Below are 22037 nucleotides of genomic sequence, written 5' to 3' on the forward strand. Positions count from 1 at the left end.
AACCATACAAAAGTTAAAATACTAAAACATTAAAAGTACCCCAACTTTCTAAGCATCTGGTTAGGCTTCTCTAAACAATAATGTTTTAGTGGGTGGTGCTGTGGGTTAAACTAAACCTGATGGGCCTAGGACTTGCCCATCAGAAGGTTGGCGGTTTGAATCCCTGCGATGGGGTGAGTTCTTGTTGCTCGGTCCCAGCTCCTGCCCACCTAGCAGTTCGAAAGCATGTCAAAGTGCAAGTAGATAAATAGGTACCACTCCAGCGGGAAGGTAAACGGCGTTTCCATGACCTGCTCTGGTTCGCCAGAAGCGGCTTAGTCATGCTGGCCACATGACCTGGAAGCTGTATGCCGGCTCCCTCGGCCAGTAAAGCGAGATGAGTGCCACAACTCCAGAGTCGGCCATGACTAGACCTAATGGTCAGGGGTCCCTTTACCTTTAAGCACAATTACGTTCTCTACCACGTTTTCTGTCTTCATCTCAGGGCTTGTGCTCTAGTTGCTGTTTGACCTGTTTCATTGCATGTAGCTCCATAATGTCCTAAATAACCTAGGTGTTGAATGTCAGTTTTAATTATGTTTTGGCCAATATATTTGTAGAGCGTTTTTGGGCGGTAACGGCCCAACCTTAGGGAAGTCCACCTACTTCAGTGCAACTCACTTCCAACAAACCAGGCGCAGCAAGGTTTCCGCTTCAAACATAAATAAGCGATTTCCCACCTGTTCCTTTAGATTACTGTTTAAAGGCATGCTTCAGTAGACCCGTGTGTGTGTGTGTGTGTGAGTGAGAGAGAGAGAGAGAGAGAGAGAGAGAGAGAGAGAGAGAGAGAGAGAGAGAGACTGGGACTGGGACGGGACAGCGACACGTCCTCCTAAAGACAACAGCACACACCCAGGCAAGGGATGAATTTAACCTTCAAGCTGCTCCAGAATTTGTGACGGGAAAGGCGGGGCCCTCCTTGGCTATCTCCGTCCAATCAGACCGCGATTCTATTTCGGGAGCCAATCACACCACTTGGGGGAATCTCCCAGGTCCTTCCTTCTCCCCGTTGCGCGAAGCTGCCAACGGCCTAAATTTGTCCTTTTCCGGACGCCGTCGAAAGGCCGTCTCTCTCTTCCCTCCCCTCCTTCCCGTTTAGCTGCGTAGAGGGGCGGCGTTCCATCATGGCGTCGTCCATGTGAGGCGAGAAGCGCGTCAGGTTCCGCAGGTAAACTTTTCGTTGTTGTTGTTGCTGCTGCTGCTGCCGCCGGTCGACGGGTGGGGTGGGCGAGCGGGCTAAGTAACGGCTTCCCGCCGTGAAAGCGGCCCGCAGCGTGCAGTGGGGGCGCGGCGGTCAGAATGGGCCCATATGGCCCCTTCTCCTCCTTTAGCTTCTCCCTCTCAGCCTTCAGACGCGAGCCGTTTCTCTTCCCGGCAGCGCGGCCCACCTCCCTCTTCTCCCCCCGCCGCGAATGTCCCTCACGGGAGCCACCTCGGGGTTGCCACTCCACCCCACCCCCGGTTCTCTCGGTACAACCTCTTCGCAGCTTTGCCCAGGGAAAGAAGGCAGAATATGGAGGGCGGCTGAGGGCTTTTGGCGGGACTGAGGGGTCCGCCGTAGAGTTTTCAACTTTGGCTGTTGGGGTACGAGCCACAAACGTGTGAAGACGACGTTGCGTGTCTGATCCAGGGTGCCTTTTGTGGCCCCTAGGAAAAGCGAGGACGCAGCTGGTGTGCGAAGCTTGCAGTTTTCTAGCGAGGGAAGCATCCAGCAATGTTGTGGGATGTAATGTTTTCCGCGACAAGATGCTGTGAGTCTTCCCCCCCCCCCAAAGGTTTACATTTCTAAAAAAAGATTTTGAAAAACGAGTTTCCATCATATTCATATCCATATCAGCCAGTAGAAAGGCATTGAACTTGCATACGCAAATTAGCAGTCAGGCTTCTTAAGAAATATGTCTCATTTATTATTATTAAATTACAAGCTGAAGATGAAAATGAACACACACCTACACACACACACTCTTACATGAATCCAAACCTCAGGGGGGAAAACATGTTATAATACACTATTTAGAATTTCAAAATACTCTAAATTTATTCATTCATTCTTTGCTGAAGTACATAAGACAACAGTGTATTCCTGCATCTGCTGGTTGGATGGAATTAGGAAGGAATACCAGCATGGAGAAAATGAGTAGCAGAAAGGCAAGTTCTTCCACTAGTTCTTTCATTCATTTCCCCCCAAACTAAGGAAAATGGTGGAAGGAATATGCAATCCCAAGGCTCATTCCCAGTTTTCCTCAAAGTAGAATATGTTGCGTCTGTGTATACATATATGAAATATCATTAGATGGAACCATGACTTAGGCATTTTGAATCATTTATTAAGTATCTGTAGAAACATATCAATTTGCCTCAGCCTTGGTGATTTATAGAAAGTATAATTATGATTGAAAACCTTTTGATTTTTTTCAGGATAAAAAAATGCTGGAACTCCAAAGATAAAATAGTAAGTTAAGGTACAGTGTTGTTACAATAAGCTATTTAGTGTTGCTGGGTTATAGTTTAAATTGCTAAGAACTATAGTGGGTTTACAGCTAGGGCCCAGATGAACAAGATGCATTCATCTGTTTTTACTGGGTGCTTAGTTCTTTAAGATAATGGACCATCATTACCAAGCATAAATATCTGTTACATCTTCTGAGATGCTAATTAGCATTATCAGCAAATTTCAGACTCAGTTGTGTGTATATAGACACTGAGTAGAATGGGAACCACATGTGTAGCACCTGTTTGTGAGCTCAGTACTTCATCTAACTAGGGATGTGTGAAGACCCAGAACTAGATAAATTTCAAAGGGTCCAATATTCCAGGCAAAATATTTAGCTAATCTACTATTATCCATTGTTACAAACTGATAAAAGGCACATGGAATGTTTGTAGGGAATTTCTGAACTGTCTTGTATAGTGAATTAAGATATGACTTAAAACATGTACTGGTTATAATGCTGGCAGGTACCCTTATTTCTGGCATTAGATAAGCCAGGGTTCACCAATCATTTTGGGCCAAAGGGCAAATTTGTAACCCGGAAAAGTGGTCAAGGGCACCACACGCACACATCACAACTAAACATGCTTCACAACCTACTTGACTAAAGTAGAATGTTTCTTTCAAACTTAATTTTGGCTGGGGCAGGGAGTGGACCCTATGAGCAATAGGCACATGTGTGCCTGTGGATGCATTGTTGGCAACCCATGAGATAAGCTTTCATCAACATATATGGACATATCAGTCACTTTGACTCTTATTTAAAACTCAGATGCCCAGCTTGATTCAGTGCTGCTGTTTAAAATGCATTATTAATTATTGGGTCATTTTTTCTACCTGTAGGGTCTCTAACGACATTTAAGTATTTTAATGAATATTGGGTTAACAGTTTTATAAATAAATTAGTCTAGTTGTGTTGCTGTATTATTAAAAAGACATGAGGAATTGTTTTTAATGTTTGCTGTGTAGAATAGTATGTATATTTTTTCAGTTCTTGATCTTACACAGTGTACTTCAATCTTCATAGAAAATGCCTGCTGTCTGTGATTCCCTCCTTGGAGACATTGAAGATATTATCTCAGAGCAAGACCCAAAGCCGCAAGACCTGCAGTTCAGGAGAAAAAATGTTATTCCTAAAGTGCGAAAACGCCATTCACAAAAAAATGTAGAAACAGATTATGATGATCCCCCAAGTGACAGGTATGTTTGTTTTTTGCCAGTCGTATGTGGAGAGATGGTTTTCATTGCATAACTAATGTACACAATTGATGCTTTTGAATTATGGTGCTGGAGGAGACTCTTGAGAGTCCCATGGACTGCAAGAAGATCAAACCTCCATTCTGAAGGAAATCAGCCCTGAGTGCTCACTGGAAGGACAGATCCTGAAGCTGAGGCTCCAATACTTTGGCCACCTCACGAGAAGAGAAGACTCCCTGGAAAAGACCCTGATGTTGGGAAAGATGGAGGGCACAAGGAGAAGGGGATGACAGAGGACGAGATGGTTGAACAGTGTTTTCGAAGCTACCAGCATGAGTTTGATCAAACTGCGGGAGGCAGTGGAAGACAGGAGTGCCTGGCGTGCTCTGGTCCATGGGGCCATGAAGAGTCAGACACAACTAAACGACTAAACAACAACAATGTGGAGAGATAGAAAACACCAGCACTTGTACTGATTGAATGATTTACACTTGAAATAACCTGAAAACTTTAGGTCTTAGTCTTGTTGAACATATTAATAACATGAAATATTTTACTACACAGACTACAGTGTGTATTAGGTTGATTCTGTTTTAATATAGTGAGTTCTCTTTCTAACCTCATGCATTTCAAGTAACAGGACATTTGTCCTTTGTAAGTGAGAAAAATGGGTCTATGAGTATAAAGCTAAACAAGTAGCCCATTATACTTCCCTTGTTGCAGACTTCTCATAGTCTTCATGTTAGCCACTGTGCGAACAGGATGCCAGACTATGACTGATCCAGTTAGGCTTTTGTTAATGTTCTTGTGTAGATAGGGATCTTACACTAAATGGTGGTGAGTTACCCTCTTACAGAGAGCATGAGCCCTCCTGTGGCGCAGTGTGTCAGTGTGTCTGGCTGTTAACCAGAAGGTTGGTGGCTTGACTTCACCCCCAAAGGTGCACTCCTCCAACATGTAGTTGCTACTGTTTATTGTTTTAGCTGTGATGTGTTTTAATACTTATTCTAAATTGCATTTAAAAATATTATAAGACTTGTGCAATCCCACGTTACTTGTTCATGAGTTTAGGGGGTCCTATGATGAGACAGAAAGCATGGGATGAAAACACACCTGCAGAAATGCCATTGGGTTACGGCAGAAAAGCTCTGCTGGCTGACTGCTCCACCAGCAGACTTCTGCCTGAAAATGGAGCAACACAGGGGAAGAGAGTGTTTGTGATTATTCCTAACCTCCCTGATTGCATGAACATATTCACAGCAGAAGAGGGTCTGGAACAACTTAATCTCCCAGTGACTTCAGTGGAAGGATGTTGCGAACACTCCACAGCCATTACTACAGTGGATCTGATGCTTTCTACCTTTGGAAGAAATGTGACTGTAGCATTGCTTTGTCTGTTAATCAGTTTTGGTATTTCATATAGAAGGGTGGGAGCAGTACTTGTAACAATATCTTTGTATCCCTTTAGCTGTGCTCCTACCTTAAGCTGGATAGCTTCTTCTGTTAACATTTTATGATTTAACTCTTTTGTCAAGCATTTCAGGAATAAGATCCTTGTCCATCTTCTTTCCCATGCTTATCATTTTGTCACTATTGGATCAAAAGCCAATACTTAATATTTTTTCACTTTGTGCAGTTCACACAAACATTCAGCAAATCATACATTTACAGTAATTTCTTCACCAAAGGATATTGTGAGCACTGGTCATCATAGCCTTATACAGATCCTAAGTGGCAGTATTTTATAATGGCCAAAGCTTTGTTTTCTGATGTGGATGAAATGAAATGAATGCTCTTACCTATTTTCCTTGCCTTTTTCTTTGATAGTGTTATTCCTGGTGTACAGAAAATTTGGATACGCACCTGGGGATGTTCTCATAATAGTTCAGATGGAGAATACATGGCTGGACAACTGGCTGCATATGGATACAGAATTACAGGTAATCAGCTTGACACATTTGAGCTCAGGATTGTATAGGAGCTTGAATATGCTGCCATTCTTTCTAGTATCTTAATATTATTTAATATTACCCAATATCTGCAAAATGAACAGAGATGACTTTCATTTGCTGTAGGATGGCTTTTTCTAGTAGCATAAATCCAGGCCTTTGAGGAAGTTCTTATTATAGACATGCGAAACTGGAAAGACTTCAAGATTATCTAGTTTTTCTCCTGTAGTGAAACTGGGTCTGACCTGTCTGGCAGAACTTATAACTATAGTTGTATATCTCCTAAGCAGGAGAAAGCACCCATCAAATTTACTAATAAAAAAGGCACATTTTATTATCTTCAGTACAGATTTAATTACTTTATCTTTACAGCTAAAGGGGATGTTTAAAAAATGAATACTGAGATTCCAAGGAAACTTTGAAATTCCTACTATTGTCTGACAAGGCGTAATAAATGTAGTGTTATGGTGGGACTTGGTCTCACAAACACCCATGTTTGCTGACTATTTCCTTTTGTGTGAATGGAGGAAATGTAAAGCTTCTGATCATAGTTTACAGCAAGCTGAGTATGGGGCTCTGGTTTCTAGTTCATTAACAGACCCATTAACAGATCTGGGCTTTGTCAGGCTTATTTGTAAGGCTCTGTAGAAATGTGGAATACTTCACTAGATATCCCTTCAGAAATGGTGAGCCCTGAACTCTATTCAAGTTCCAATGATATTCCAATATAAGCAACGCAGGAACAAGGTGTGGGACTGTGTTGAGTAGTCATTCTCCTGACACTGCATACACACTGATTAACACTGTTCCTTGGCATCTTAGCACATAGCACAAATATCTACAGGGAGAGAGCCATTGTGTGTGCCTGGGTATGCATGAAGGCTTTCATGCAACCTGGAACTCCGCACAATCAGTATTCCATTTTTGTGCATACCCTGTACAAAGTCTCCATCCCTGCAAGCTTTCACACTGGACATTCCAGTGGCACCAACTATAGGAGGCTCAAGGGTGTCCAAACACCCACAAAAAATTGTTGTAGGTGCTTAGCAACCAGACCGCAGGGCCCCACACGCAACTTCTGAGGTCTTGGAAGGCCTCAGACAGCATCTCCGAGGCCTTGCATGACCTCAGAGATGTTGTCCATGGTCTTCTGAGACCTTGGAACCCAACTTCCAGTAGCACCAGAAGTCAGGTTCTGAGGCTGGGGGGCATGCGTGACCCCATGATGTCACAGTCACTGGGCACTCATAACCTGGGGCCCAAGTTGGCACATTCAGACTCCGGGAAGCGGAGGTTCTAGTTGGTGTGGCACCTCTTCCTTCCTCTCTGTTGCTTTATGTTGGAATTGTTAATGCCCAAGTAGGCATTGACTCAGAAATTATTTTGTGGAAGTGTTCTGCTTTATAAATACCACTGATCGTAAAGCCTTTAATAACCTTTAATGATTATTGCTGAGTTTCTTATCTCCTCTCCACTTATATCTGGCATTTTATAGACCTTAAATTGTACTTACCTTTAGTATGCCCTAGGTGGCAGAACTGGCTAACATCTTTGTGGTTGTTGTTTTTACTAGCTGTGTTCCCAAAATGTAAAAATGCCTGTCTTGCATGCTCTAATAATTTTAAAGTGATAGTAAGATACTTATTTCAATCTTTTGAGTTAGGCATAATTTGTAGCAATTTATTTCCATACTCTTAATATATGGGATTTTCCTGTTTCTGTCGTTTGCTGACATCCTGAATTTCTTGTTGCTATAACAGGATTGACCTCAAAACCATTAAATGACTGTTTAGTAATGGATAATTTTGGTTGATTTGGGTTAGTGTTGGTGTTGCAAAATCATAAAACTAGGCTTTATGTATACTTGTAAACTTAAAATTATATTTTCTGTTCAGGTAGACGGCAGTTTTTTTAAAGGGAGTTGCACCTAGAAACTTGGATGCATAATACTTACTTTCAAATGGTAGTTTCATAAGTAAGTCACTACTCTTCCTGCCCTTTTAATAAGGACAATTTGAAGACCCACATCTTTTGTAGTATGTGACATATAGCTTCAGAGGTTTTGGGGCAACAAAATGGCAAATGAAACACCTTGTAAACAGTTGAAACATGATGCACACTAGGACAAAAGAATCCTAACTTCACATATGGTAATAGGATTTAAATTGTTGGTAACACCCAAGGAAAATAACTCTTGGGGTCATGGTGGCTAGCTCAATGAAACCATTTAGTTAGTGACTAAGCTGTAGTGCTGAAGAAAATAAATTCCATGCTGTGGATAATTGAAAAGGGCTTGAAAATAAAATGCCTCATATAATACTCCTCATATGCACGTCCATGGTACAGTCACATTTGATTTAATTTCTGCACCTTAAAAAGAAATTGTACATCTGGCTACAGTGCAGAAAAGGTTAACCAAAATGATTGAAGTGTTAGAGTATATTCCCTATGGAGAAAAGACTATAAGCATAGAAAAAAGATGACTGAAGGTTAGCATATTACTGTAGCTTATAAAATTATGGCGATATGGAGGGACATTCTTCCTCGTATTATTAAGATTTGACACTACTAATCACAAATGATTGACAGTTGATTCAGAATGGATAATAAATTTGTTCAACATTTATTTTATGGAACTTGCTTCCACAAGGTGAAACAAGTTTAGGTGGTTTTTAAATGAAATTAGACAAACATAAGGAAGTCTGATCTATCAGTGGACATCAGCCATGCTAGTTAAATATTACAGCCAGGTTCAGGGGCAGTGTTCTTCTGCATGCTAGAAGGAGTGGGGGAAACGGCTGAGGGTTTTTTTCCTTCATGCCCAATTGGCAATTTTGTCTATAAGTCAATTTAAGTAATTTCCATTTGTAAAACTACTAAACAACATCATCTATCATTGGAAATGGAATTCTGGGCTAGATTGATCCTTGGGCTCCTATATTCATTCTAAATTTCCCACAAATATTAAATATTTGTAGTAAATTCTGAAAAAAGCTACTGATGATAGTAAACTACATTATTGAGAGCTGCAGGAGGAGTGTTACAGTTTGATGCAATGTATTTGTTAGATGCATATTTCCAATGGATTACTTTAATTAACTGGGTTGCTAGTATTTTCAGCGTGTTGCAAAAGTCACACACTGATTTTCTCTTGGACCAATCCTAAGCTCTCAGAAAAGGAACCCGACCGGCTTTTGTACAGTGTGAACATCCCTCTTCACTGTCAAAGGCTGGAGCCTTCGCATTGCCGCAGCAAAAAGCTCTACCTCTGTTGCTGATGTGTTCCGAGGGCAGTAAGACGAAAATGGGAGTGTGGATCAGGGTAGACTTCGGTTGTGCCAGCTATTACAGTCACATATCTGAAATGGAAGGGGCGGGGACTGTGCCACCTTTGATGGTGGCATGATTTTCTCTCCCATTGCAAATACTTGGAGGAAACATTTTAAAAAGGAAAAACTGGTGAGGTGAAAAACAAACCCACATTGAAGCCACCACCATTCCTTTTGTCTGGCCACAACAATTTTTGGTAAGACTTTGAGAGTGGTAGTTCCTCCACTACAGACTCTTTCTGAAACCGCTGTAGGGTTGCTGTGCCCTTTTCCAGCAACCTAGTTTCCAATTAGTTATGAATAATACTCAAGAAGTGAGATATTTTCTGTTTGAGGTGGTGCACATGCTACTTACATTTGCACAAAATTGCTATAAGTTCTGGAAGGCAGCCTGCCAAATTTGTTGTGGTAAAGCCCATTTTTCTGTCGAGCAGCGTTCTTTGTTTCATTGACATTTAGCTTACTCACCTTGGATGTATCTGGAATCTTTTGCTTTCCCGCAAAACACAGATTGGAAGGTCAGTTAAATGTTGTTGCTGACTTGGATGGCTTGTCAAAGACTAAAGTTTTTAGTTGCCAGCATAGGATGAATGCAGTTTGAGCTTTGCACTCAATTGCATGCTTGTGAGTATTTTGGCATTTCTGCCCTACCACAATGAAGCATTATTTTGTGTAAAAGCAGAGAGAGAGAGAGAGACTCCCACTGAGCAGAAGACACTGACATTTGTCTTCTATGTCAAATCTTTGGCACCGGGGTCTACTTACAATGCAGAGCAACTTTGTCTTGGATGACTATAAATAGCTATTTGACTTCAGCCAGCCAAAAGTGAATTGCTGTTGATTAGTAAAAGGTATTGCAATATAAAGGAGTGAGGTTTTTTGGCTTGCTTTTTAATGCAAGACAGATGCTCATATATTTTTAAGACCTTCAGACCTTGAAAGTTCATTGGCTAGATTTCAGGGGCAAAACATGCTTACTCATTTGTTCTGTACTGTGGTTGATTGCTAAACTGAAATCCTAAATTGTATTCGGCTTTTTTAATATAGTCTCTTATTTATGGTGTGGCATCGTCCTGCTTTACAGGTCTTGTAGGATTTACCTGCGGTGAAAAAGGGAAAATAAATCAAAGCATCCTATGAGTGTAATCATAGGATGGTTTGTAATCGGTTTGTGCAAAGCATATCTTTACAATGTTAGATCCAGTGAAATATTTCAATTACCCTTTCTCACTTTCCATAATTCACAGCTCTTAATTACTACGACTTTGGAAAGGGCTATGTAAGTTTTAGGTTTTGACTGTAGTTTTGTGCACACTTAAAAAAGGTAAAGGGACCCCTGACCATTAGGTCCAGTCGCGGTGCTCATCTCGCTTTATTGGCTGAGGGAGCCGGCGTACAGCTTCTGGGTCATGTGGCCAGCATGACTAAGCTGCTTCTGGCGAACCAGAGCAACGCACGGAAACGCCATTTACCTTCCCGCCAGAGTGGTACCTATTTATCTACTTGCACTTTGACGTGCTTTCGAACTGCTAGGTTGGCAGGAGCAGGGACTGAGCAACGGGAGCTCACCCCGTCGCAGAGATTCAAACTGCCGACCTTCCGATCGGCAAGTCCTAGGCTCTGTGGTTTAACTCACAGCGCCACCCGTGTCGCATGCACACTTACCTTGGAATTAATCCTATTGAGTGTAGTGGGATTCATATCTGAGTAAATGTATTTAAACAAAGCAAAGACAATCAAGTATAAAATACCTGCAGAATTAGGTTATGGTAGATCTTGGATGAGATCTTGTTTAGTAAGCCAAATATGAAAAATCGCTGCTCCATGCCCTATCTGGTCTTTCCATTTAAATGGAAGGGTCCCACGTGTAAGATCTCTCCTCTCCTTAGATCTGCATGGAACATGGACCTGTAATGAGAAGGGTATGCCAGGCCTACATCACTGATACCTGTCTGGCAATTAACTATTGCATTGAATTGGATCGGATGCTGAGAAGTTTGTAATACAATCGTGTTAGTCTTCTCATTCCACTCAAGTAGTAGTCCACTGTATTTTGTGCCAGCTGTGGTTTCTCAGTATATATCAGGGATCGTTTAGAGAGCATTGCAGCAGTCTGTCTTGTCTTTACAAAGACATAAACAATAGCTTACAGATCCCTACTTCCCAGGAAAGGTTTTGAGTGCATGTGGATGACAGTCTGTCATAATACCATACAGCTACCATTTTGCCCTTCTAGTACTATTGATTAACAACATAAGAATAGCCCTGCTGGATGAGGCCCAAAGGCCTTTCTAGTCCAGGATTCTGTTGTCACAGTGGCCAACCAGATGCCCAAGGGAAGCTCACGAGCAAGGCCTGGGCACAACAGTACTCTCTCCACTTGTGATCCCCAGCAACTCTATTCAGGAGCATTCTGTCTCTGACAGTGGAGGGAATGCATAGCTATTGTGGCCAGCAGCCACAGAATAGTCTTTACTCTGCAAGACTATTTCTGATCTTTTGGAAATAAGTTCCATACTTTAACAGTGTGCTGTGTGAAGAGGTACTTTCTTTTGTCTGTCCCAAGTCTTCCAACATTCAGCTTCCTTAGATATCCCCAGGTTCTAGTAGTAAGAGAGGGTTTTTTCTTCCCATCTACTCTCTCCACACAATGTACGCTTTAATCGCCTCTATTTCACTAGCCATTTGTTCAAAACTAAAAAGCTCCAAATGTAGTAATGCTCTAGCCTCTTGGTCATTTTAGTTGCACTTTTCTGATCCTTTTCCAGCACTACAATATCCCATGTACCTTCTTGTCCGCTTACTTTTTGGGGGTCAAAGTTTGTGTTCCTTTTTGTTCTCATCCAGACAGTACTTTTTCTAAATGGTAATTATGGCTTACATTGCCACTGATTTTAATTGCGGTTAGTGCTAGCAAGGCATTGCTGTTAGCCAGCCTTGCAGCTACTAAAGCCTTAGTTAAGAGCAGTGTTAAATATTGTTAAGTTGTTGGCATCCATCTGTCTCAAAAGACAATGGATGTGCCTCTGGGGTGAAGTCAAACCGCTGTTTATCAGCATTGAAGTGACCTCCCTGGGGTGCAAGCCTGGGCAGTGTGTATGTACGGAGGTCCTGACCCTGTTCTTAGTGTTGCTGAGGAAAGCAGAGCAATACTTTTAAGCTGGTTTGGCACTAGCTTAGTTGCAGGAGTTGCGGAAGGAGGTGCACAAGGTGCCATCAAACTGTCTTAGGAGCTCCACTCCTGATTTGTGTAGAGTTTATTCCTTAGCCATTTCTTTTCCTGATGATATCCCGCAAGTCTGCAGAGGTTTAGGACCAGAGTTTTCCTTCTAGATGGGCTAACTTTCCAGGTTGACGAGCCCCATCTCCCCCTCACTTCCCTAGCACATGCACTATTCATCTCGTCCGCTCAATCCACTGGAGCCTGTCTTCGCATGCAGGGGAAGTCCCTAACTCACTGACACTGAGAGTTTCAGACTCATTGGCTACCCTCACTTGGTTTAGCCTGCCAGTTGAAGCCCTTCCTAGGGTGTGGCTGCTGTCGCATGTTGACAGCTTCTAGGAGCCACAGGTGAGAGCTGAGTGCGGGGTGGGGACCAAAGGTGGACAAACCACCCCAGAAGGAGCATGATGTGTCCCCCACGAAAGGTGCTACCCCTCCCCTAACACCCCATACACCCCAATTATAACAGTAGAAGTATAGTATTTAACCACTACAGTTGTACCTCGGCTTCCAAACGCCTTAGGAGTCAAACGTTCTGGCTCCCGAATGATCGAAAACCAGAAGTGAGTGTTCTGGTTTTCGAACGTTCTTTTGGAAGCCAGACAATCAGAAGCTGCATTTTGGTTTTCGATTATTTTGGAAGTTGAACGGACTTCCGGAACAGATTCTGTTTGACTTCCGAGGTATGACTATTGAGGTTTACAGGGATAATTTTTATCTTGTGACGTTAACCATGGATCTGAGATTGGGAGCATTGACTATCCTACATTCATTCTCTAAGAATCATACAATTACTTGCCAGAAGATGGCACTGTTTATCCATACTTAAAATAGGCCTTTATAGAAGATCTTGCTCATGAAGACTTCAAAAAGCACTGACACTTGGTTAAAAGGATTAAGTTTTATTAGATTTAATTTTCAATATTTGTCACATAATAGATCAAATGAGAAATAATCACCTAGCTTATGAACAGCCTTTTACGTTGCTGAGGCTGCTTCATATTTTCCAGGTGGCGTCTATTAAACAGTAGTGAGGTTCCATTTAAATTGCTGTACAGTTATGAATTAAACAATATTACATGTCTTCAGCCTTTCTAAACACCCTGGCAGATATATTTTCTTGTTTTTACATAATTTCTTGCATAAATAATCAAAAGTTTAGTCCAAATTATGGATAGTATGTCATGACATTTGAGATGTTGGTAATTAGCATAGTTTCTCCACTTAGTAATCTGCATTTTGTTTTACTAGGGCAGTTTATTATAAAAACTGGGATGAAACAATTACGGACATTGAGACTGCAAATGATACAGTTTTCTGCACTATGTCCTCAATATAAATATGGCTGGGTAATGATGCTTCATTGTATTATGTGCAATCTTCGAAAGCGTTCATTCATGAAAAGAGTCTGTATCCAAATAAAGCTTTCTGGTGTTAGGACGTTAGCAACATGCTTTAGATTGGACTTTCTCTGTCCAATCAGAGTGGTATACGGTTTTTTTCATTACGATCCATGTTAGCTAGTGGTTCTTGCTGATAAGCTGGGAATAGGGAGTACCAAACAGTTGTGTCTCACTTACCATAAAGGCTTGGTGTGTCGTCTTACCAAAAAACCCAAAACCCACAACCAGGTATGGCATATTTTTTCATCTTTTCCAGGTACGCAAGTTGTGAAAGTTGCTTCCCTGTATGAGGAAAGCTATTACGAGAGAGAGAGAGAAACAATTAAAGGTTCTATTTTGCAGCTGCTGCGACCTCCCTTTTCAATATTACACTTTGGGCGATACAAATTGACAGATAAGTTAGCAGACAACATGCTTTCTGGAATCATGATCTAAATATTTGGCAGAACCTATGTCGTCTACCAAATAAAGGACACTGTCCTTGATGCTGCATAATATTTATTTTGTATAGCTTTGCATGTGTTATGTACTGCTTATTTCTACAGCAGTGATGTATAATGTACTGTTTATTTCTTCAGCAGTGATCCCAGCACTGCTTTGGGGCTAATATCTTCACAAGTAAATTAAAAGTACTTGTGTGGGTACGAGGTACGCAGCATACAATAAACTTGACTTCATGAATTTGTCTTAATGGTATTTGAAATAGCTTAAAGGTCTTGACAGGAGCCATGCACATTTTAAAATTCTAGATAGAGTTGGCTTTAATTCTAGGTGATATTGGGATTGAATTTGTAATATGGTTCTTTTGGTTTTTGCAACTTGAAGTGGCATAGGCCAAAAGTGGTTTGTTTGCTTGTTTTTGAATGAAAGCCTTTCTAAATCTGTTTAGTTAGGTAATGTCAATACACAGTCAGATGAGTATTAAAGAGAATAATAAACCCTGAAACTTTATCAAATATTGGTTATTTTTGTACTGCAGTGGGTAGCGCTGTATGGTATTCTTATACATGACCACTGACAATGTTTCTTGTAAGAATGGATACAGAGTACAGGAATTAGATTCCTTAAAAGTGGATTAGTTCTCTGCCTCACTTTTTGAAGATGAGTGTGATGCAGGTTATAAAGGTTCATTCCTTGAACCTAGTTTTAAAAATAAAAAGTTACATTCCGTGTTCTCTTTTCAATCTACAGGTTTTCACAGGCTTTGCAATTGAAACACAGGCATTTGCTAGGACTTGTTAGTTGTAGCTGATGTTAATTTTTTCATGCCATAATTGGATTTGCAGAGTGTTCCAAGAATGATTTACTGTCCAGTTCTGCATGTCTTCTTTGGACTGGTCGTCAGCTTCCAAACATTTCTAGATTACAGCATGAGCCACTGAACTACCCAAACTGGTTGATGAGAACAGTACATGGTGGAGCAACTCCTTCCCTTCCCATAATCTTTTCAGAAACCAGTTTTTAAATAGAAAAGTCTAACTTCAAGATGCTTCCTAGATGACATTTTGCCTAACCTCTGCTTTAGAAGAAGCATACTCAGAAATCAGTAACCTTTTTTCCTGTGAGTCCATATGTTTAGAGAATATCCTTATTTTCTAATAACTTGAAGGCCTGCAATCCACAGCTTCTAGTTTCTTGGCTGCATCCCTGGTTCTACTTTGTGTTTTACTAGTGTTTGCTGTGTTGGATCATCTCAAAATGGAAAATTTAAAAGAAGAGGATCCATTTATTATTGAGCAAAGAAAAATCCCTAATGGAGAGAGAACTTTTTCACTTACAATTCACTTGCTTAACTCCTGGCTCAAGTCCCAAGGTCTGAATTTCTTTTGCCAGAAAAATACTTCTCTTCCTTGAAGCTTGGAGCTGTTCAGACTCGGTGCTATCCAAGCAATGTCCATGCCAAAAATCTGTTTCCTTCAGCATTCGACACTAAAGTAGATCTATTAGATGCATGTTATAATTTCTTGGTGAAAATGATTATAAAGGCATGTATTGTGTTCAAATAAGCTAGGAAGACTGAGCATATTCTCATTAAGAAGACTGGGAAAACATAAGAGTGACATTTTGGTTTGGAACTTCAGGTTTATAAGTATCTGAGGAGAGACAATATTTCACTTTGGCTTTCAGGCAAACTGCCATTGCACACCATATCATTCAGGCAATAATGTCAACATTCTTCTTGGAACTACATTTAGAACTCCTTGCAAGGGTAGACTTAGAACAAATAACATTTTTAAGTCTGTTATGTTTGTATAGCTTCCTTAACTCATGATAGCTGAAACATACTTTTCTGATTTAAATCCGGAGGCAAACTTTCCTTTTACAGCCATAAAGGTTTTTAAGTGGATAAGAATAAGAATAAATTGTCCTTGGAGGAAAATGGCCTGTGATTTGTGTGAATTTCCTGATTAGAAGCAGGCAAATCTGGGCCACTGATTCATGCGGTGATGCAACAGGCAGCATTCTTTGAGGGCAGCTTCTGCTGCATCTTTGCATCTTATTGTATAATCCAGCTGCACCTTTGAAGAGGCACAGTACCTAATACCTAACTCAGGCAGAGTTAGGTGTCACTCTCTTGAGCCAGCACTCTGGTGGCAGCAGCTCTTGCTTGTTACTGGCCTGGGTTAGGTAGTGCACCTTATCCCAGTGCATCACAAACAGTACCTTTTGGGAAAGGCCCTTGACCAACCATGCAGGAAGAGTGGCAACCAGCCCGGTCCCCAGACTCCTGTCTATATCACATGTGCACCTGTGTTGCTCTGCTCATGTGATGCGTACAGTTGCTGCAGTGCAGAAATGGTTCAGGGAGAGCAGGAGTCAGATGATGCGGTGAATGAGGGCAGCAAGAATTGTGTGTGCCACACACCTTGCTTGCTGCCATCAGATGCTGTGGAGGACATTGTCCCATTACCAGGGTTGAAGTACAATTCAGCTACCAGCCCAGCTGGCTTCTGTATATTTAATGGAAGGTTACCATCTTTGACTTGTGCAGGAAAATTTCTTGAGCTGACTCCATTTGGAAGGAGGTCGTGCTAGAGCAGTAAATCATGCAAAGACCCAGCAGGTGGTCTCAATCCCAGGTGGGTGCTTTTGCATGTGTGTTGGCTAGAACTCAGATCTATACTTCTTACACCGTGTTGTGGGATGCGCTAATATGGCATGGGGAAACTGTTGGTGTGCAGCAATAAATTAATAGCTCAACAAAGCCTTCAATTTTATTATTTTTAGCACATTAGCAGTTCTTTTCATAGTGCATTAATTGTCCGAGTGTTCACTACTGGAACTAAGCATTTGTGCTTTATCTATCCAACCAGTTTAGAGTGACATAATGAAGTTGCATTGTAGTACTCCACTACACCTTATTGGGCTGGGGGTTTCTAGTGTTGCCTTGTGTCCAACTCCTAGTTATATTGCTGTATGCAGTTTTTCCTATGGCCCTTTATTCTCTCTCATTTCTGTATGGTTGTTGTGAAGTTCTATCCTATCTTCACATAGATGACTAGAAACATTTTAATGATCATCCCTAGTTGATGAGCTATCCTGAACCAGAACTTCCTATCAGACACCTTTTCAAACTCTAGTAATCTAGTCCTATGCAGTTTAAATGGAGCCGCTCCCCTCTTTCTCTTTTGTACAGGCTTGACTATAAAACAAACACACACTTCATTCATTTTATTCAGTGTTTTTGTACTTCCCGTTTCATCCATTTTGGTGCACAGGGTTACTATTCTCAGTGTGCATCACATCTAAATCCTTCTTTCCAATACCACCTTCTCCTCTCTTCACTCGTCAGTCTGGCCTTGCATTTTGAACATGTACCATTTCTGAAGGCAGGAGTTTGGAGTTTTGATTGTGGACTTCAACATGCTACCTAGAAACCTAAATTATTCTTCCAGGATTTCCAAAAATATATTGCAGAGCTATTGATACAATCAATGACTTTGGCCCTGGGCCTACAGGCCCAGTGACAACATTTTCTCTCTCTCCCTAATTATTTAATATCCTACTGTACCAGAACCCCTGCCTCTCTGGAGGTCCTGACGCTTCCCATGCAAGGATAACAGTTAATCACTTAAGAATGGTTCTTTTCTAGTGGTTTGCTTCTCTTTTTGCCTTCTTGCTCCGTGGCCTTTTTTTCTTCTGTGAAATGTGAGTTATCATTATGGGACAGGGGCTCCTATTACGACCCCAAAGGTTATGTCTGCATATTTGCCAGTGCATCTCAGCTTTTCTAAATTAGCCATTTTTGCCTCAAACAAAGCAAATTTGTTTCAGGAATGAGGGCTATGTTACTCTCAGCAGAAACTGAATTAATTTACTTCTTCTGTATCTACTTTCCAAATATATTTTCTGTTTGTTCAGGGAGTCTTTTGATAGGCTTCTGCTTTTTATTTGGGGGGGGGGCACAGCAGCTCTTAACTCTGAGAACCACTGCTGCTGTCTTAAAAGAAATTTCCTTCCATTTATGGCAGTCACAATAGATACTTATGGAGTTATTAGTTTGTGCGTCTTACCTTCTTCCTCATTCTTTTCCAGCTCCTATAAGACTTTCTCCCCTTTACTAAAAAGCCTCTGTGTGCCTTGCCGTGGTGGCTCAGCAGCTGTTGTGCATCATTCATCAACTAGATGAACTACCTTTCTTTCCAGATAATTGAGTAAAATTTGACTGACTTGTTTGCTAAGAATTTGTAAATAATGGTAGATATAGACTAGTATGGAAGCCCAAAGTATGACCTTCAGAATTTCATTGAAACTATCTTAAATTAGTTGGGTCTTATTCTCCTCAGATATGGGATGGGGCAATTAAAGGCTAGTTCTGGTATATCTAATACTTGACTTGCAATGCCATCTCCGTTTTTGATTACTGTTTTTGGTAAATAGCATACTGAACCTCTACAGCATGCATTTTAATGAGAACATTACTTTTCCCACCTGCTGGAAGTTGGAATGGCTATTGACCTGAAATAAATGCACATGTTCAGTATTAATACTTCATGTTTCAGTCCAGACAAAAGTCTTTCAGTGTGGCATGCACGTAGTCAAAGTAAATTAATGTTTAAAGCTTGAACATTTTAAGTTCAGCTGGAGTCTGCAACATTTGTAATAATCCTGGAGAAGCTATTTAAACAGAATTGCTGAGTACTCTTTATCCTTGATGCACAGTTTGCACAGGTAGGGTTGGCAATGCTAGATAACTGGTCTTAATTTAAATTAATCAATATCATTTTAAAACCCACTGGAATATCTTTATGAAAAGTATTTGCAAGCCCTAGGAAAATTTCAGTTAATACAGTTCCAGTGCATTTTGCACATCCAAGTGTAGTGCACATGTTATATATCTAATGTTGCGAGAGATCTCATAAAAATATAGAATGTTAAAGAATGGACAGCTAAGAGACATACATCATCAGAAAAGTGGTTCTGAAAAAAGAGGCCAGTGTCATCCGTCAGATCTTTAAAGTAGAATGCATCAGACCAAATAATTTAATAGAGAGCTTATATAATTAACTTTATAAATACAAACACTGCATAGATACAACAATCAATGTGTCCTGTCTTTTTGTGTGTCTTTTTCCTGTTTTCAAACCTAATACATGTCAGTAGAGCATGAGGGTGTAATCTCAGGGTCATGGGTTTGAGCCCCCATGTGGTATAAAAGATTTCTGCATTGCAGGGGTTTGGATTAGATGACTTTTGTGATCCCTTCTAACTCTACAATTCTATGATTCTAAATATGTTCAAACTTATTAACCTGATGTATATTACCATAAAAGACTGCCTTCAGTTTTTTATTTAAGTTGAGATGAACACAATCCATTTTTGTTCATCTTCAGCTAGGTCAATACAAGAATACAGTAGTGCAAAATCAGTTTAATAAATGCCCCCCTCCTCTGACCTTGGTGCAACTGCTTAAAGAGACATTCTGATTCTTTCTGAGGTATTTGGGATTGTGAAAACTCAGAGAAGACTCCAAGGCTTCAGGAGCAGCCTGGTTTGGGCCAGGAGTCTTCAAAGGACACCCGCTTAGCCCTGGAAGAGCTCTGAATCTGCTTGATTTGGCTGGGAAATTCAGGATTTCCTTGAATCAAAGGCACACCCCTGTTAACAATATAGTTCAGAGGGGAAATGCTAGAAGTACTATTTCTAATCTAGTGTGATATTTGCAGTGTGATATATTTTTCCTGGGTTTAATTTAAATTCAGATTTCAGCACCTGTGCAGCTTTGGGTGCCCATATGGAAATTATGTGGGCATATGACTGTTTCTTTAAATACTGCATTAAAATGTTGATGCATATTTAAGGAAACAGTCACATGCCTCTATGACAGTCTTTTTGCTTTAGAAACTGGTTTTCCCAAGGGCTGTAGGAAATGTTCTTTTAATTGTAATGTTGATCCTTCAAATCATTTTCAGAAATAGATGCTGCCTCTTATTTTTGCTGTTATGTGATGGGAAAGTGCACAGCTGAAAAAATTAATAAAGTCGTATTTGCCAATACATCAGCCACTGAATGTATGTAGCATGTTCATTGCTAATCAATTAGTTCAGAGCTCCAGAGCCACTACTGCCTTTATCTTGCTCTTTTCCTCCCATATAATGGTCACAGCAAGTAAATAATGGGTGATATCAGCCTGAGGAGCAGCACTTCTTCACAGCAAGCTATGGCCCTCTTTTAATATATGCCACTGTGTCTTTTCGTATGGTCAGATAAGCATGACCTACATTAAAAGGGCCCCATGGATATGTCTAGTGCATCACTGTCTGTTTGGATTCTTTGCAGTGCATTGCAGATGCTCCTTGGCAGCTCCCACACTTTGGGACGACATGAGTAATGTAATGGTTTTGAACTGCATCACTGCCAGCAGACAGCGGAATGAGGGTTTAGTTTCCTGTGAAATCTTACTTGTAAGGATTGCATTCAGAGAGAGAAGTTGCCTTCAACCTCTCCCGTCCTTTTGGAATTGTATAATATATGGGGTATTCCTACTACTTTGTCATCAGCTGCTCTGGAGTTGAATTGGGTAGTATATGTACATTTACATGTACATCTTTTTTTAGAAAAACTAACCTGTGCAAATAATTATTTTAGAATTATATTGCACTTTCTCTTTGGAAAGCATTCCATGCACACCAATAATTCTTTATAAATGTGAACATTATTCTACATTGCAGAGGTCAGCTTCTTTTGTTTTTATTTCACGTCTTGAAGCAAGGTTTCCAAGTCAGGAACAAGGCTCTGATTTTTGCTTACACTATGTCTCTCTCGTACCCTCCTCCCTACCCCCAACTAGAGACAATGACCTGGTTTGAATGTAATGACATTGGAATGATAAACCATCATTTGTTGGCTTGAGAATGAGTCCTGTAACTGCACTCACTCCCCTCCCCCCTTTCTCACCACACACCCAGCATTGGTGCCTAGTATGGCTGATTTAAACCCACAGTTTCCTGTTACATCCAAATCAGGAAATTGTGGTTTAATCCCTCCTTACCAACTAGGATGTAAAACTAGGGATCCAATCATGTTATTGGCACCAAAGTCAGATGTGTAAGGCAAGGAGAGGAAGAAGTGCAAGAGCATACAGCTCACTCTCTTTCTAATAGACAATCATTTATTGGCCTAAAATCATTATGTTTGAATTAGGCCAATATCTGTAAAAAAAATCCTGAAACTGACCATGTAAGAAATTTGTCTGGCACTTAACCAAGACCATGCAGTCAGTGCTGTGCAGATCTATGTAAACTGAAATAACTATTTCCTTTTGTCTTAAAGTTAGGGATTTTTTTTGGGGGGGGGGTTCATGCTTTGCCAAGCTTTACTAGAAATTATTTGTGTTCCACTGGGAAGCCTACCTCATACTTCAGTAACCTGAAAATAATCTGTTGCTTTGATTTTGAAAATCCTCTTCTTATACATACACATGTGCTTTCTTTTTTCACGCCAGTTCTTCCTTCCCTCAAAACTGCCCCTTAACCATATAACCCCCCCCCCCCGTTTTGTTACCTGCAGTCTAACTTACATTTATTTCTCTTCGTATTGCGGAGAAAAAGGTGAAAACAGTTCAACCAGTAAAAAGAAGCAGTTTGTGTTTTGTAGATTTCTAGATTTACATATTAGTAAATCATTGCTTCAGCCTTTATCAGATGTTTGCACAAAAGAAACACCCTGCTAGAATTATATTTGAAGCAGACCATCTGCTGTGGTTCCCAGTGTTGTCAGAAAGATAAGAAATGAGCAGTTTCCACAATGGTACCACAAAAGGCTGGCTCTTTATGTGTACTTGTTTGGTGGGAGGAGCTGGATTACATCTAGGATTTAGGTGATACACAGCTGAATAAAGTAAGCTGACATCGGTCATGTATCAGGATACAGAATTCTATCTTTAAGTACAGAACTACATCTACA

General features: G+C 40.7%; 1 protein-coding gene across 4 annotated transcripts in view; it reads left to right on the plus strand.

The window, feature by feature from the left end:
- Positions 1–1078: 1078 nt before the first annotated feature.
- Positions 1079–22037, plus strand: part of CDKAL1 (CDKAL1 threonylcarbamoyladenosine tRNA methylthiotransferase) — a 239059-nt gene continuing 218100 nt past the window's right edge. Inside the window, exons 1-4 of one of the 4 annotated variants that reach the window (XM_081206417.1) lie at positions 1112–1207; positions 2458–2491; positions 3558–3730; positions 5555–5667. In XM_081206417.1, the coding sequence (XP_081062543.1) occupies positions 3561–3730; positions 5555–5667 (283 nt within the window). In that variant the 5' untranslated portion in view covers positions 1112–1207; positions 2458–2491; positions 3558–3560. Of the gene's footprint in view, positions 1208–1699; positions 1791–2457; positions 2502–3557; positions 3731–5554; positions 5668–22037 lie in introns of those variants that run through there. The other 3 variants (XM_081206419.1, XM_081206416.1, XM_081206418.1) reach the window with 3 other exon arrangements.

The sequence above is a fragment of the Podarcis bocagei genome (genome assembly GCF_964188305.1).
Source record: "Podarcis bocagei genome assembly, chromosome: 8".
In the NCBI taxonomy this organism is placed as follows: Eukaryota; Metazoa; Chordata; class Lepidosauria; order Squamata; family Lacertidae; genus Podarcis; species Podarcis bocagei.